The 18,755-nt window shown below is 33.2% G+C and overlaps 1 protein-coding gene across 1 annotated transcript in view; it reads left to right on the forward strand.

Moving 5' to 3' along the window:
* The first annotated feature begins 16,355 nt into the window (after positions 1 to 16,355).
* mhc1haa (major histocompatibility complex class I HAA) overlaps positions 16,356 to 18,755 on the forward strand; it is a 10,233-nt gene continuing 7,833 nt past the window's right edge. Inside the window, exons 1-2 of the mRNA XM_087240640.1 lie at positions 16,356 to 16,599; positions 16,780 to 16,935. Coding sequence (XP_087096766.1) covers positions 16,542 to 16,599; positions 16,780 to 16,935 — 214 coding nt within the window. The 5' untranslated portion in view covers positions 16,356 to 16,541. The remainder of the gene's footprint in view (positions 16,600 to 16,779; positions 16,936 to 18,755) is intronic.

Raw genomic sequence — 18,755 nt, forward strand, 5'->3', positions numbered from 1 at the left:
GCGTTAACACTTGAGATGAATATGTAAATATGTGGTCTGCTCGTTCTCTCTTTTCGATAACAAATTAAACATAAGTGGCAGCAGTGAGAAAACAGCCGTTAAGCAAACAGCAATGTGAATGTTTACACATCATTATTCATGCTGACAGCTCATTAAAACTGCACTGATATGGTTTTTTATTATAAAATATTGACCATTTCAATATGGTTGTCATTGGCTAATGAACATTTCCTGCTTGTTGACAGTCTATTTTATAACTGCAACAAGAGGCAATTTAATTAATATATTAATGTTAATACAGCTGTCATAACAGTATTTATCAATATGTGGCTCTTTTTGGATTTTTGGAAGCTATAGAAATTAAAAATGTAAAACAGGATATATGTTAGGATCATTATTATTGTTTATGTCCCTCAAAACAGTCTAGATCAGTGGTTCTCAAACTGTGGTACGTGTACCACTAGGGGTACACAGGCTTACTTCTAGTGGTACGCGGAGGAATCACTGAGTAATGAAAGAAAACATGAATACAATTTTAATCATTTGATGCGTTCGATAACACAGATGTGATCAGCATTGGCTGTTCTCTTATGCCTACGATCAAGGCGCTGTGCTTAGAATGTTTATTTTAGTGCATCGCGTCATTAGCTGCTAAGAATCAACACAAATGACTCAAAACTAGAGAAAGAGGTGCTTGGTGCTTGCAGAGCAGATAAGCGCTAGAGCAGTGGTCCCCAACCCTTGAGCCACAGACCGGCACCGGTCTCTAGATCCATTAGTACAAAAAAATTATTAATTATTTCCATTTTATTTATTATCTGAGTCTGAACGATCATTTATTTTGAAAAATCTTTTATTTTGAAAAATGACCGAATTCTTTTGTTACATCTCGGTAACTTGAACATCAAAATTTAACCCACAGGCTAGCAAAATGAGTAGGAACTGCAGCACGACGCACTTGCATATTCCAGGTGAACTCAGTTGAAAACATTTTACATTTTCAGAATGCCGCTCTACGAGTCACGTGATCAAGTTGTCAAATTGTATAAATATGAGTATGCCTCGTTTTTAAACTGCAGTCCTCTAGCTGCTTAATTTGGCCAACTATGCTACTTTATTTCAATACAGGTAATTTTGGTGGTACTTGGTGAAAAAAGTTTGAGAACCACTGTCTAGATGATCCTCCCTATACATACACTCAAACCTACCCAAACTAGTTGACTAAAAAACTGTGTGAAAAGCCATAGCACTGTAATGTTTCACCAAATCTATGCTGAGAACATTAGTTACAGGAATCCAGGAACGCAAAATTTTTTACACAAATAAAACTAAACACACCAGGCTCAGATTGGCTAATCGAGAGGACCAGGAGAATTCCCGATGGGCCGGTCCTTTTTTGGCTGCGAGGGCCGGTGTCCCTAGCTCCAGACTCTGTTTCTCTCAGCAGTCACACTTTTTTCATTTATTTATTTATTTGACCACAGCCTCACTCTTTTTATTCATTATTTTGCCGCAGCTGAGAAGAGTCACTACACTGAGAAAAGCTGTTGTGGTCTAGTGGTCAGCATGTTGCGTTATGACGCCACCGACTTGGGTTTGAACCTCATCTGAGTAATTAATTAATTTTTTTATTTTCATTTTTAATTTTTATTTAAGATATAAAATACTGTTAGGGTTGTTGAACATTTGAAGTTCTAAAGCAGCTGTTTTCTTGAAAAAGACAGGATAGCGCCATTAGAAACTGATTTGGAAATGACATTTTTTTAATATAGTCAGTCATGAACTGAGGTGGGCCAGTCTGTATTGAAACTCCAGGGCTGAAAAGGAGTCCCACTCCAGCCCTGAATCAAACCTACTTAAAACAATATAGAACTTGGCTTATGGTTCTATTTTAATTCGATTAGGGCTGACAGCAGCTTTCCACACAAATCTTCTACTAAAATCTACTAGTTTGTGTCCGAAACACGGAAACAAATAATGACAAGAACTGTGCAAGATAATTTTGTTTTGCTTTTAATTTTGCTTTTAATTTTGTTGAGAAAACACTATAAAAGGATTATGAAAATCCCCACATTGCATTCCTTTCTTTTAAAGTACTCATGCAATCAAAACTAACCATATTTATTTTGGTAGCCTACATTGCTCGTTTTGTGGTAATTCATCTGGGAATGTCATTAAGAAAAAAATTGTTTGCCTGAAAATGCACTTCCTGTTTGATTTCCTTTAAATTCTCAGATTACGCTTGTAGGTGTCATGTTGCATGTTCTTCCCATGTTTGTGTGGTTTCCTCTGGGTGCTTCTGTTTCCACCACAAGTCTAGAGACATGTGGTATAGATTAATTGGGTAAGCTAAATTGTCCCTAGTGTATGAGAGTGTATGGGTGTTTCCCAGTGATGGGTTGCAGCTGGAAGGTCATCTGCTGCGTAAAACATATGCTGGGCGGTTCATTCTGTTGTGGGGCTCCTAGATTAATAAAGGGACTAAGACAAAAATAAAATAAATGAATGAATGATTACGTCTGTTTTAGGTTTTGGGTGTGGTTAACATACTTGCATGCCCCTCCAACTCTCAGTTTTGACAGCGCTGTGACAGCAAACAGAAATAGTGAAAAGGAGGTGTCTGTTAGGTTGTAATTACCCTTTTTCAGATCTTTCTGAATAGAATGCTTACTTTACTACATCCAATCAGCTCACAGTAAAAAAAAAAGCCATGCCCTCTGTTTTCTCGTTTAATATTCTCATTTGTTATTTCTCTAGGAAGTGCATCACAATACGAAAAAAAAACGGCTTTCGGTCCATGCAGCTTTCGGTCCATGCAGACTTTTAAAACCATGCGCTGTAACCTCCATCCTATGTAACCTTCTTCAAGCAACTTCTATAGGGTACACGCAATAGGAGCTGGAATGAACAACTTGGGATTTGAGTGTGTACTTAAAGACATAGTATGTAATCTTTATTCATTTTCACAACAAACAAAGTTGTAGTTTGATGATGCTGTGACTGTGTGAAATCATGGGAGTTTTGGTCTTCATTTAATTCTATGAGACTCAACCATGTTTATGAATGAGCTAAAGTTTTCAAAATTAGTTATCACAAGAGCAGCAGAGCTTTTATTATGCCACAATTGAGAGCTTCAATTTCTTTCAGTCGTAATCAAATGGAGAAGTAGCACTTTTTATCATACTAAATGCATTTCAGGCTTCTGTTTAATGCTGCTCTATGCAGTCCAATAAAACACACAACTTATTAAAGGATCAAGTTTTCCTGCACTCTGTAAAACTGGAAATCGATTGTTATGATGTCATTAGCATGGTGAAAGGACATGACCAAAGTCACTAGTTAAGATGTCTTATTTTTCCAGATTTTAACTTTTTTTAAATACATTAGGGATAATATCAGTACTGATCTAGAGGTTGTTGGAGATGTTTATAAAAAATATATTTATATGTTTGTGCAGGTAAATTAAATGGGCATAGACAGTTATTAGAGAAGGCTAATTGAATGTTAATTAAACAACAAAGAAGAGAATCTCATGAAATCATACACATTGAGATTCATTCATTGGCCTTCATTAAACAAGATAAACTTTGCCCAATATTATACTAATCCTGTGTACTTACAGTTTAAGTCAGAATTATTAGCCCTCCTTTGAATTTTTTATTCTTTTTTAAATATTTCCCTAATGATGTTTAAAAGGGCAAGGAAATTTTCACAGTATGTCTAATAATATTTTTTCTTCTAGAGAAAATCTTAATTGTCTTATGTTGGCTAGAATAAAAGCAGTTTTTAATTCTTTAAATAACATTTTAAGGTCAATATTATTAGTCCCTTTAAGATATATTTTTTTGATTGTCTACAGAACAAACCATTGTTAAACCATATCTTGCCTAATTACGCTAACCTGCCTAGTTAACCTAATTAACCTAGTTAAGCCTTTACGTGTCACTTTAAGCTGTATAGAAGTGTCTTGAAAAATATCAAGTCAAATATTATTGACTGTCATCATGGCAAAGATAAAATAAATCAGTTATTAGAAATGAGTTATTAAAACTATTATGTTTAGAAATGTGTTGAACAAATCTGCTCTCTGTTAAACAGAAAATGGGGGAAGCAACAGGGGGCTAATAATTCTCACTTCAACTGTATACAGAGTTGTACTGTATCCATCTTTTCTCAAAACAAGATCAGCGTTCCCTTACACCCAAAAGCAATTTTTTTTCGGACTCATTCTCAACCGAATCCTGTTTAACTCTGCTGCAGGTGATAGGTGTGCACACACATTTCCAGGAAAAACACACTCCCGCTTATGTTATAGAGTAATTTCCGCCCTGGGCTAAAACAAAGTTTTTTAAAAACAAGTTACGACACAGAAGTAATATTTTTGGAAAAGAAATACTCTGTGTTATGTGACGTCTAAATGATTTTTTTTAAAACTTGACCTATGCCTATATAAGCATGAGAGTCCAACTTTTTAACACTGTAAATAACTCTGAAAAACATTAGACCACCTCTTTAATGAGCATAGATAGTTTTAATTCATACAGTGAAGAAAAAGTTATTCGAGATTTGATTATTTGATTAAAATGATGTATATTAGATTTTATAAATATATAAATTATTATTATTATTATTAATAAGCTAAATTGTTTGTTTCTATTTAGTTTATTTTACTGTTTGCAATTCATATAACTGGCTGGTTCATCTCAATGTTGTTTGTTGACAGCACCGCTGCTGTAAATGAACAGGTTAAGGGGTCATTTGGGATTTTATTAAGGCACTGACAGGGGTGCCTACTAAGATTTTTTGCTTAGAGAAGTTGACTCTGGAAGTGTATGTGAAGCAATAGACTATATAGATCTGGCTTCGGTTTGAAATAAAGCTTTTTTCATCACAATTTGACATTAAAATGCATTACATTAAAGCTCTTTAACATTATCTTAAAAAGTATAAGCCTTTGTTTTGCATGTCATGGAGGTCAGGCTCTTGGATGTCTCAGATTTTTCTGACAAAAAATGTCCAAATAATATGAGTAAAACCATGGTTTCAAACCTGTGTGAGTAACATTGTATGTCTCAGTTCAGCCTAACTGCATTGCAAAAACATCAATATTAAGTTGCTGTTTTGGTTCACTTGACAAAAACACTGAATAAACACTTTATGATGACAGACAAACACTGAATAATCAATGGGATGATGACATAGACTAACACTGCATAATCACTCTTTAGTATGATGACAGACTAGTTGCAGCCTAACTTTACAATTGACAAAAGATAGATTTCTTCTGAGAAGATCATTGGTTGAAAAGCTGTACAAGTGTGAGTTGCAAGTGATTTTCTGGGGGCATGTCATGTTTGTTGTTTCTTTCCACAGATAAAGTCTGATTTGGAGCCCTACGAGTTCAGTGAGATTTGCAAAGAACAAAACATTTGTTCCACAACAGTAAAAATCCATCAGGCTTTCACACAGACATCGTGGGAAGTCTGAGAATTCCCTTTTCTGAAGTTTTGTTAATTAATCAAGCTTTTTGTTATTTAAAAAAAGCAACGAATATATACAAATTTTTACACATGCTTTTTAGTGGGAATATGAAGAGCTATAAATATTAAATATATTACAGCTATATAAATGTCTGTTAATAAAAAGATCATCCAGCATTTGGGATTTTAGGGTGCGCTAAGAAATGTTGAATAATACTCAATTGAATAAAAACATTTGACTGTTTTTGTGTCTATTGTTTGATACTTGTAGATAAATAAAAATTAATGTTTGTATAAAAATTATTAATGTAAAAAAAAATTAAAAGTGTGTTTTTAAGGCTTTAACAAAATATACAGCTGCAATCAGAATTATTAGCCTCCATGTTTAATTTTTCCCCAATTTTTAATTGTATAATAAGTTTAAATTAATCTGTTAAAAATAAGTTTAACAGAGATCTTTTTCAACACATTTATGAACATATATTTTTAAAAACTAATTTCTGTTTGAATCATTTCTGTTCTGTCTGAATAATAATTCTGATTCCTGTAGGTAGAAAAATAATAAAATTATGTTTGCATTACTTAAAAGCACAAGTTTTACTGAATACTGGTAACTTAAAAAAAACATGGATTGTCATAATAAATATGTAAATTTTACTTTAAAAAAACGGTTTGATGAACCTAAAACTACAAGTTGAAAATTGATTAAATTGAGTTGATATTACTTGAAAGTGTAAGTTGAGAAAATGCAAAGTCTAATTCAGGGGTGGCCAACCCTGTTCCTGGAGAGCCACCTTCCTGCAGATTTCAGTTGCTACCCATGTCAAACACACCTGCCTGTAATTAATTGGTTCAGGTGTGTTTGATATGGGGAGCAACTGAAATCTGCAGGAAGGTGGCTCTTCAGGAACAGGGTTGGCCACCCTGGTCTAATTGGACAAACTAAAATTAAATGAGTATGAAATACTCAAAAAGCTGATGCAAATAGTTGTCTCAATTTTTTAAAGCAAAGCATACATAGTATTTTTTTACAGTGAAATATATTTCAGCAGACTAACTTTAAATAATTTTATTTTTAATATGTTTTGTTTGTTTGTTTTGTTTTTAGTTGTTATTTGTTTGTTTTTCAAAGTATGTATGTTTAGCTGTGTAGATAGAAAGCCTGCTACTTTTTCTCTGAACTTATCCTGCCTTATCAAATACTGCCTCTTACTGGTCAGTAGTTGTGAAATGTTGTGACAATAACAATTTACACTGTAAAGAATGCTGGATTCCACACAATCAATTTATGTTGAGATGACATGAAGGAACTAAGTTAACTTATTTATTTATACAAGTTTATTTAGATTAAAGATACAACAATTAAGTTGTCCCACCATAAGGGACAACTTAACACAGCACAATCACCTCACAGCAAGAAGGTCGCTGGTTCGAGCCCCGGCTTAGTCAGTTGGCATTTCTGTGTAGAGTTTGCATGTTTCGTGTTTGCGTAGGTTTCCTCAGGGTGCTTCGGTTCCCCCACAAGTTCAAAGACATGTGGTATAGGTGAATTGGGAAAGCTACAAATCAAAAATGAATGAATGAATGTCCCCCCAAATGACTCATGAATTATGTTTATCCAGCTGATTTTATATATAGTTTGAACAAACAGCAAACACCTTTTTTGTTTGTAATGTCTAATTTAACAATGTTTTTCCCCCTGTACAGTATGTGCTACTTTTACACTATAAATAGTGACCAATACTTTATGTCAAGATACAGTGCTCAGCACATTACACCTTACAAATCTATCTTTTAAATTCATATTTCTAATAGGAAGCTATACAATATTTTATTTGTGCATATACATTAGATTAGTACTGAAGTACTGAAGCTAACTGTGGAGCTTATCTAACAAAATAACTTACGATAATGGTCCAAAAACTAGTACACCCCAATTTAGAAAAATATTAAATACAAGTTTTAAAAAGTGGAAAAATCAAGAGAAGCAAAAAATTTTTTTGAAAAAATAGTTAAAATTTTGTTGGTTGTATTTTTATTTGCAATATTTTGCTTGAATGTAATTGTTTTATCTTTCAATATCTAAATATGTTTGGTGGCTAAAATATCATTTTAATAAATGAATATGTTTAATAAATCTGTTTTGATTAAATGAACCAAAATACATTGCCTATATTTTCTGAAAAATGGATGCAAACATTCATTTTCAAAATGAGGTGTGCTCAATGTTGAGCACTGTATGTTTAATATAAATCATAACTGAAATAAATTGCAACTAAATTATTTTCATTACACAAGCTGTTTTCAGTTAGTTTAATGTAATATAGGTTAAAATTATTCATAAGCTCAGTATTATTCAAATAAATATTTAAGGTAACCATGTTATTTTTACAGTGTAATAATTCATAACTTAACAAGTGTTTTACAACAGAAATGCATTTACCAACATTGCAAAGACATTTTCTTTATGCCTCAAACACAACACACTGCACTGCGGAGTAAAACAGTAAAAAAGAAGTCATTTTTGACAACAATTTTAGGCATTTAAGAAAGCTTTTTTCTATTTTCAATAGCCTTCTGTGAAATAGAAAGATGAACATTAAAGTTTCTTAGCAAAAAAACAAAAACAAAGATTTTTCTCTTGGGTTTTGAAGGAGTTTGTAACGTTTTTAAAAGGACAAGCATTTACACATCTGTTTTCTTATTACACAAACCCTTACAAACATACAACAATATAAAAGGTGAACATAAAAAAAATTATATAACATTGGTAAAAAAATTAACAAATAAAAATTCATATTTTTATTTTATTTAAATACACAAAGCATAGTGTACAGAACTTCTACATCCAAGGATTTTAAGAAATAACAAGGGAATTAAAAAAACTTATGAAAATTAATACACTCAAAAAAGTGTTGCATGCAGAACTGTTGCAAACAATTTATTTGTGTTGAATTTAAACAAACAAATTAAAGTTAATAATGTTCAACTTAATTTGTTTGTTTAAATTCAGCCCAAATAAATTGTTTACAACCACTTAACATAAAAAAAATTTAGTAAATCCAAGGAATCATCTTTGAATATTATTTTTCAGTCTCAGATTTTTTGCTTTTCAAAAATTTTCACAGCAGAAATAAAGAAATCAAAATCAATACAAAAAACTGTTAATGTGGGAGATGAAAATAAAATAAAGAGATTAGCCATATATTTAAGACTTTTGTTCATTCATTCATTTTCTTGTCGGCTTAGTCCCTTTATTAATCTGGGTTCGCCACAGCGGAATAAACTGCCAACTTATCCAGCAAGTTTTTTACGCAGCGGATGCCCTTCCAGCCGAAACCCATCCACATACACACACATTCACACACACACTCATACACTACAGACAATTTAGCCTACCCAATTCACCTGTACCACATGTCTTTGGACTGTGGGGGAAACTGGAGCACCCAGAGGAAACCCACGCGAAGGCAGGGAGAACATGCAAACTCCACACAGAAGCGCCAACTGAGCCGAGGCTCGAACCAGCGACCTTCTTGCTGTACAGCACTACCTACTGCGCCACTGCTTCACCAAGACTTTTGTGGGATTTGTTTTTATAATAAAAATAATATATTTTAGTGTATAAATAATAATTAAGTCTTGTCATTTTAAAGATATATTTGGCTAGAATCTAGATCCTTCCAGAAATTGTTTACAACGTTGCATTCAAAAAATAAATGACAAAAGCTCTCTTTATCTGCACTGCAGAAACTACAGATGTCCTTCATTTCTTCAAGAACAACGCGTTTACAGGTCTGTAAAAACGGTCAAAACACTGTACTACGTATTTCAGGCCAGTATATGGCGCTGTCACCTTGTTAGTAAACAGTAGCAATAATTTCCAGCTGTAGACTCGCACAAACGTTGCAGCATACATAATCCAGACCACAAGATCCAGGCCTCCAAGTGGGAGGAATTTCCGCCGTGAGTATGCCGATTACGATTGAATGTGTTAACGCTGTGGCTACTGAGAATGTGCACATAAATCATTTTTATGAAGTTGCACAACATTAATATTTATAGTTTTTTCATTACTGTAAGTGCTGTTTAAGGTTGAGGCAGGTGTAGACACTAATAAAATAAAATAGGTTGAACAAACATAAACTAGGCCTATATGATATTAGCCTACATTTACAAATGGTTCATTTTGTATTTATGAGGATGAATATTAATACAAAAAAAATCAATTATGTATTTGTTTTATTTTCTATAGGTAATGTAACAAATATTATAAAAATCCCTTTAATAATCTGGGGTTGCAAAAGTGGCATGAACCACCAATTTATCCAGCATATGTTTTGCGCAGCGGATGACCTTCCAGCTGCAACCCATCACTGGGAAACATCCATACACACTCATTCAATACAAACAATTTAGTTTATCCAAATCACCTACAGCATGTCTTCGGACTGTGGGGGAAACCAGAGGAAACCCAGAGGAAACCCACGCCAACACAGGGAGAACATGCAAACTCCACAGAAATGCCAACTGACCCAGCTGAGGCTCGAACCAGCAACCTTCTTGCTGTGACGTGATCGTGCTACCCACTGCGCCACCATGACTCCTAAACCAGTAATAAAAATAAAATAAAAAAAAATAAAAAGATATACATAATAACACGAGTACAGCAAAGATGAAAGAAGGACTTATGTATCCTTGATATTTTCATAATAGTTTCACAATAATCCAAGAATCAAACACTTTTCTTGATTTTTAACCAGTCTAAGATATTTAATAAAAATGATTTTTATGTGAAAAAGACGGCTGCGAATTCGAGAATTTTTGTTTGTGAATAAAATATTTCCCATCCAAAATAAAGAAGTTACCAATGTAGGTATATCGGTTTTACCTTTATGGGAACAAATAATATCTTGTAGTTGAAAGGTGTCATGTTCACCAGCGAACAACCACCAGATGTCGCTGGTAAACACACACACACACACACACACACACACACACACACACACACACACACACACACACACACACACACTTAGAACTACACTTTTCCTGGACTACATTTTCATACATGCACTTCTCCCTGACACCCATGCTCATTCACCTAACTTGATTGCATTCACCACCTGAACCTTGTCATAGACTGAACTCTCACAGCTGTAACCACCCACACAATGATTATTTGGACAATTTAAACCCCTCTTTTCCACACACGTTGCCGAGTCTTGTTCACTGTAAAGTTGCATTACAACGCGGTTTCCTTGTCTTGGTTTCCTGTGTTTTGAACCTAGCCTTGTTTATTTAGTTATCCTTGTCTGCCGCCTGCCTTTCGACCTCTTGCTTGTTAAATTGACTACGATTCTGGATTGTCCTCACACACCTGTTTGCTCCCGTATTGACCACTGCTTGCCTGACTGTGAATAAACCTGCATATTGGATCCTACCTTCTGTTGTGGTGTTACTCCCCATCGTTACAAAAGGGGCTCTGCGAGAAGCTATGTATACCTCTATGAAGATATAAGCTGTTCAAGCTTTTGTGTTTTTACACTGAAAAAGTGCGCAAATCAGGGTTTCTTCTTCAGTTTTACAAAATGAGCATGAACTATCAACCTCCATATACTTTGCCAAAGTACTATTCACTGGATACAGTTAAAGTCAGAATTATAAGCCCCCTGAATTATTAGCCACCCCCCCCCCCCCCCCTCTTTATTTTTTGCCCAGTTTCTGTTTAATGGAGAGAAGATTTCTTCAATACATTTCTAAACATAATAGTTAAGAATTTTAATAACTCATTTCTCTATATCTTTATCTTTGCCATGAAGAAAGTAAATAATATTTGACTAGATATTTTTCAAGACACTTCTATACAGCTTAAAGTGGCATTTAAAGGCTTAACTAGGTTCATCAGGTTAGGCAGGATAGGGTAATTATGCACGTTATTGTAAAACAATGGTTAGTTCTGTAGACTATCAAAAAAATATAAAGGAACTAATAATTTTTTACCTTAAAATGTTTTAAAAAAAATAAAAACTGCTTTTATTCTAGACGAAATAAAACAAATAAGACTTTCTCCAGAAGAAAAAATGTTATCTTAGTGGGAAAATTTCTGTGCTGTTAAACATCATTTGGAAAATATTTTAAAAATAATTTTAAAAAAAGCAAAAAAGCAAAGCGGGGCTAATAATTCTGACTTCAACAATATATTTTATGAAGAATTTTAAAATGAACCTCTTTTGTGTTATTGGGAATGCATTACTTATGTGGTAATAGCCAGGCTTTTACCAGCCTTTTAGGTCAGTTTGCCCAATAAAATTCCTATAATCTAAACCTCTCTACATACCTATGCATACATCATAATTTTCAAAAACTTTCAATTTTGAGTGTTTACACACAACTTCCACTTTAAAAACCATTTTCTAATTGAGGGAAATGTTGTGTAAATGACCCAAAAGATTTGAGTGCTGAAACACCCCTTTTTATTAATGTACTTTGACTTCATTTTCCTGTACAGATTTACAAACTGAATAATTATTTTTTAACTTGCGTTGAGCCAGATTATGTCTTAGTTACTTCAATGATTTACAGGTATTTAAAGACTTATTTGTGAATCCAGTTCTGAAAGCTACAATAAAGTATATGCACAGCTAGTGTTTTTCAGCTATTTTAAACTTCTGGTAAAAAGGTTAATGTGATATACATCATCATACTGATGTTGTACTGTAATTTTAATATATTCAGTTAAATAGACTTCAGAATTAATTTAGTTATTCAACGTAAAACAAGATGAAAGTCTATTTAAACGCAAACATTGTCAGTAGCAGCAGGCTAACACAGAAACTTTGGGGTAAAATAAATTTCCATGATTGATTGAAAAATTCAGTTAAATGCAGTGCTCCTTGTCCATTCTGATACTTTTTTAACATTGTCAGACAATGTAGGTCTTTGATTTTTGAAGAAATCAGATCTTAAATGTATAGCGATTTTGTAATGTCATGACAGTTCACCGGAAGCGTTTAGGCTGGCTGACTAAAAACTGAAAGTCTGTGTGCATATACCCCATTTGTTTGGCAACTTAAGAAAGACTATAGCAAACACAAGCAAGCAGATCCAAAGCATAGTCCTTCCAGTGCTCTCTTCAAAGCCAGACCTCTTTCACAAAACATGAACACACACACCAAGAGATAAGTCTGCATAACGTCAGAACGAGAGGAAACACTTTCCTTCAGATTAACTCATGTTTCTTTTACCAGTGAAACAGCACTAAGCACATGCTGCAGTTAGCATTAAGCTAATTTGTAAAGGTACACAAATACAAATCTGTCAACTTCATTGCCATTACTTGTCTTACTGCTATAACATGACATTATTTTAAGATATTTTGAATCCTTTAAGTTGCCTCCACTGTGGAAATGCAACAGCTGAGTTAACTCCCCTTGCTCTGTTTTATCAGACGTTTTCTGACAATTATTTTTGCAGACATATATTTAATTTTATTGGTTTATAAGAAGTCTTTTTTTCATAGTTTTACTGTGCCAGTTGATGTTGGGGCAGGAGGAATGTAACAAAGCTGCTGTTTGTCTTCCATTCTCAGTCCATCTGCATATGGTGATCAAACACACTGATAATGTGTGATTGTGTGAGCAGTGTGGGCGAAGATATGCAAATGGTAAGACATCCTACAATTGCATTTATACACGCACACATGAACACATACACACACACACACGCACACAGACACACACAGACAAACACATACACGCACACACACACACACACACACACGCACACACACACACACACACACACACACACACACACACACACACACACACACACACACACACACACACATTTATATATATAGAGAGAGAAGATTGTTTCAGCACATTTCTAAGCTTAATAGTTTTAAAAACTTATTTCTAATAACGGATTTATTTTATCTTTGACATGATGACATTAAATAATATTTTACTTGATATTTTTCAAGACACTTCTATACAGCTAAAAGTGACATTTAAATGCTTAACTAGGTTAATAAGGTGACCTGGCAGGTTAGGGTAATTAGGAAAGTTATTGTATAACGATGGTTTGTTCTGCAGATTATCGAAAAAAAATTAGCTTAAAGGGGCTAATAATTTTGTCCCAAAAATGTTTTAAAAAAAATAAAAACTGCTTTTATTCTTGCCGAAATAAAACAAATAAGACTTCCTCCATAAAAAAAAAAATATTATCAGATACTGTGAAAATTTCCTTGCTCTGTTAATTATTTGGGAAATATTTGAAAAAAATAAAATAAAATCAAAAAGGGGCTAATAGTTCTGACTTCAACTATATATATATATATATATATATATATATATATATATATATATATATATATATATATATATATATATAAACAAAATTTTTAAAATGGAAACGTGAAAAATTGGAAAAGACATAAAAGTTTCTGCTCACTTTAAAGCAGAAGTCCGATTGTATATGCAGTACAATATTGCAACTAGATGAGATATGTGGACTAAAACATGACCCTGGCATCTGTCTTCTACAACTGTTCAACTACAAAGGCTCTTACTCTTAAACCATTAACCAAAAATGTGGCCTACTAAGACACTGTTCCTTAACCCTTATTTCTAAACATTTGTAGGCCTGTATTCCAGCACTTCTCATGTTACCTTCTACTCAAGACTAGCCACTTTGTTCTTGATTTGTAAAGTGCTTTTGATGAATTGCTCTAGATTGAAGTTTCTGCAATCTAAATGTCAAATATACAGTAGCTTAAAAAAGACGTGCTATAAACGTCCACTGTTTTGAACAGGCTATAAAAGCCATTATAAACTCACAACCTTTGACTTCATGCTTTCTCCAACAGAAAATGGGTCAAAGCAAAGAGAGACACTTTTTCGCAAAGAGTTTGGTTTCTTTATCATATTTAACAAGGTTTCTGTCTCTTATTTTAAATGATCAGCCTTTCCTTTACTTAGGTTAACCATAATAAAACCCTGGCTCTGCTTTTGTCTTTTGCCATATATGGTTAAGTCTTGGTCCCTCGTCCTCTCTGATTTCTGAAAAATGCATGCAGCTAAAGAAAGTGGAGTACTTGTTCACCTAAAAAGATACATTAAACAAATGGCCAATGTCAGAAAATGCATGTATTATAATATAATATTCAGTATATTTAGCTTTTAATCTAAATGATTTTATCTATTAAAATATTATATTGGTGACTGATTTTAAATGAGTTTTCTTTCCTTAAGTCTCAGAGAACACCAGAAAATGGCACATTCTTTTTTCCACTCACAGTCTTTGTTTATAGTTTGTCATCCTGTTATTCGCATGTTTTATTTTTCAGCACTGCCCATTAAAAGCTTTTCTTTTATGGTCCATTACATTAAAATGAAAGTGCACAAAAATTAAATAATATTAAATGTTATCTTTTATATTTATTTGAAAAAGTATGCGCAGGACAGAACGTACAAGCTTTACATGTGCAAAGATAGTGGACATTGAGGGTATGCATAACTGAGGGTATAAGAACGAGATAATGAGCAACTAAACAAGACACAGGTGAACCTAATTATTGGACCAATGACTAAACACTGAAAATACAAACATAAAAAATGGGAACAAAGAAAACAGGAACTAATGCCATGGTCAAACGCAAGTTTGAGCATGCGAAATTTGTATGGCACTGCAAAAAGGGACAGAAGTAAACAAGATACACAATTTAAAAACGTTAGCAATTAGTCCATACTTAAAATTTATGTCCAGAAAGGTCATGTTTTGATCTTGGATTGGTCTCATACCGTCATGTGATGCGATTTCACAGGTCAGAGTTCACCAAGCTTGAACTTTGCAAAGCAGCGAACTACGAAACTTGTCGCATGAATTTGCATTTCCGTTCTTTTTCATTTACTTGCATATGAATGGAAGTCTATCGGACAAAAAGAGCAATGTGACCGCGGCTTTACATTGACAATACAAACGCATACATCATTTTACACTGAACTGCTGAAAAAAACCCATAACAAACTGAGGGTTGTGGCTAAAGTAAATCTGAGCTCGATATATAAATAAATTTCAGTTTGCTTTGTTTCAAATGATTATTAAACATTTTAATGAATATAAAACCTACAGTTAAGGGAAAAAATTAGGAGACCACTTGAGAGAAAAATTCTCAGTTTCTCTGGATTCTCTCAGTTTCTATTTTTTTCTATTAAAGTCTTAAAATTAACTTCAAATCCAATTTTTGAAAAATTGTACAATTTTGACGCTATAGCAGTTATATTCAAATATTTTAAATAATTTATTTATTTATTTATTTATTGTGATTAAAAATATGGGTGATTCCACCATAAATTATGATTAGGGATGCAATATATTGTTTCAGCCTCGATATCGTAATTTGTGCATCTGCAATAGTCACATAGCAGGATATGCAATGTTGAGTCTGAATTATAGTTGACCAGGAGCAGTAGAAATTTATCTATATGGAATTTATAAAATTTATGCAAACATTTTTGTTTTGTTTCTAGTCCAAATATCCACATTTCACGTTTGTTAAGATTAATATCATGGCAAATCAGTCAATACAGTTCAAACAAGATATTTTACCTTACTTCTAAACACTTTCTCACCTCAAACGCAAATGAGGGATAGTGGAGTGACGGAAAAGTTTCTATATAGTGCAGTCTCTATTGAATGCTTTTGTTATTATAGCTGTTAAATGTCAACCTGAGGTCAGTGTTTGTGTGTTCTAGACTCTTTGACCCTGTTCTGTGCTGTGACCGTCTTCCTCCTTAGTTAGTAACAGCCAATGACAAGCAAGTGCTCTCACTCTCTGTCTTCAAACCTGCACACACCCACTCACACACTAGTTGACTGACAGGAGTTTTGCAAGGGTTGCTCGGGATTTTCCACACCTCAGCTGACTTTTTACACTCATGCCATTTAAATGAAAATGCTACAGAGAATAGAAACTGAAACAGATAAAAACATCGAAAACAGAAAGCAAGTCGCGTTTCAAAACATTGTTGCTCTCGCGCTTTACACCACGCAGCAATGCTCTTAATGGTAACCTTCGCTTTTCTTGTCGCTTTATCCTGGGCTTTTCCAACGGGTAAGTCTTTCATCCTCTTATAGCATCCTCATCTTATAGCATCCACCGAGAAGTGCTGTTATTTTGCTTTCGTTATGCTATTTTATGCAAATCATGATTATGATTTTTTTGTCATCTTGGCTACATTGTTGTCAAGCATTAAAGCTGCTCGGTTGCTGATGTTTTTACGTCTAACATTAGATCTAGTAATTCAGTTCGAGCGCAGTGTGGTGAACGGGACGGTCGTGGAGAGGATCTTTGTCAATGATGCACATTTAAAGGGACACCAACCTGTTGTCAGACCCATTCAAGATGAAGTCCTAAAGACGATGGTGGAGAATAGTCACAAAACAGCAGGTAAATTCTAATACTGCAATGGCGATTCATCTTTTTTTCTTGTTACGTTAATATCATATAAACTCATATATATTAACGCTAATGGATATATTACGCTTATATATAATAGGTCAATATTTTGTCGAAGTGTTGATTGTCTCAAAGGCAGTTTTGGGATTGCTTTATTTAAGCTATTTAAATAGGTCACAGAAATAAAAAGTAGAATTTATATATTTGTGTGTGTGTGTGTGTGTGTGTGTGTGTGTGTGTGTGTGTGTGTGTCTATATATTCACATATACATGAATACATACATTTAAATTGATATTTTAATAGATATACAATATTATATCTGTGCATTTACATTAGATTGGTAAGTACTGAAGCCAAATGTGGAGCTAATCTTACAAAATAACTTATGATAATGGTCCAAATACTCCAGCCAAATTTATGTTACAGCAAAAAGCTAAATACAAATTTTAAAAATAGGGAAAATCAAGAGAAGCAAAAAAATGACATTTAGTTGAAATTTTGTAGGCTGTAATTGTTTTTTGCAATATTTTGCTTGAATTTAATTGTATTATCTTTCAAATTCTAAATACGTTTGTTGACTAAAATATTATTTTAATAAATATATCAGTTTAATAAATCTGTTTTGTTTAATTGCAGCAAAATACTTTGCCTAAATTCACAAATGGGGTGCGCTCCATTATGCTGAGCACTATATATATATATATATATATATATATATATATATATATATATATATATATATATATATATATATATATATATATATAATAGGCAAATGCTTGTAAGGTATGTTTTGATGCTGGTTTTGCTAGTTTCAGTCCTGGTCTTATTGGTTTCAATACTTGTTTAGCTGGTCTCAGTGCTGCTCTTGCTGGTTTTAATGTTGGTCTCATTGTTGATCTTGCTGTTCTCTTTAAGACCAGTAAAACCAGCATTGAAACCAGCAAGACTAGCATTGAAACCAGTGCATATAAACAGTATAATTAAAGCATAATTAGTTAAATAAAAATTAAACATTCTCTTAATTTCTTTGTTTCCTTATCACTACCTATTCTAGATTGTATTTTCCTAGCCAATGGGTGAAACAATTTTTTTTTTTTTAAACTTATTATATTTGCCTCAATAGGGTGATTCAGTTATTTCAGTATTTTCATATAAAGTTGTCTGCAAAAACAAATGTTGTGAATAATAATTATAAATATTAAATTCATATCTTTGTAGTCTACTTATTCAAAGCTTAATTTATGTTTTTATATGGAGTTAACTTGTTAACAAATGTTTGGCGGCAGAACCACACCTCAGTTTGTCTCCTTGACCAACCACCTACTCCCTAAAACTTGTTTAAGGCAGACCAGCCCTCTAGCACTGTTTTACTCATTCTTTCTAACCCACCCTCCCTCTATTTCCTCACTTCGCATTCACAATCACTCTACCAAAATATTATAGAGATGGTTCTTTCTGGGAATCATCGTAGGACGCTCGATCAACCTACAGTACCTACCTGTTCACTGTTTATCCTCTTACCTCCCTTCACTTTCATTGTTCTCTCTTACCATCACCTTCATCCTTACATCCTTACAATAAAGTTTAGCTCATAGTGTGTCGTGGTCCATGCTGGGGATTTATGTATTTAAAGCATTGTTTGCATACTCAAGACTGAATACTCTTAATAAAAATACAACCAAACTCATTATCATAAAACTATTATATTATATTATATTATATTATATTATATTATATTATATTATATTATATTATATTATATTATATTATATTATATTATATTATATTATATTAGTTATTCATTATT

This window comes from Danio rerio, chromosome 2 (assembly GCF_052040795.2).
Source record: "Danio rerio strain M-AB ecotype USA chromosome 2, GRCz13ab, whole genome shotgun sequence".
Taxonomy (NCBI): domain Eukaryota; kingdom Metazoa; phylum Chordata; class Actinopteri; order Cypriniformes; family Danionidae; genus Danio; species Danio rerio.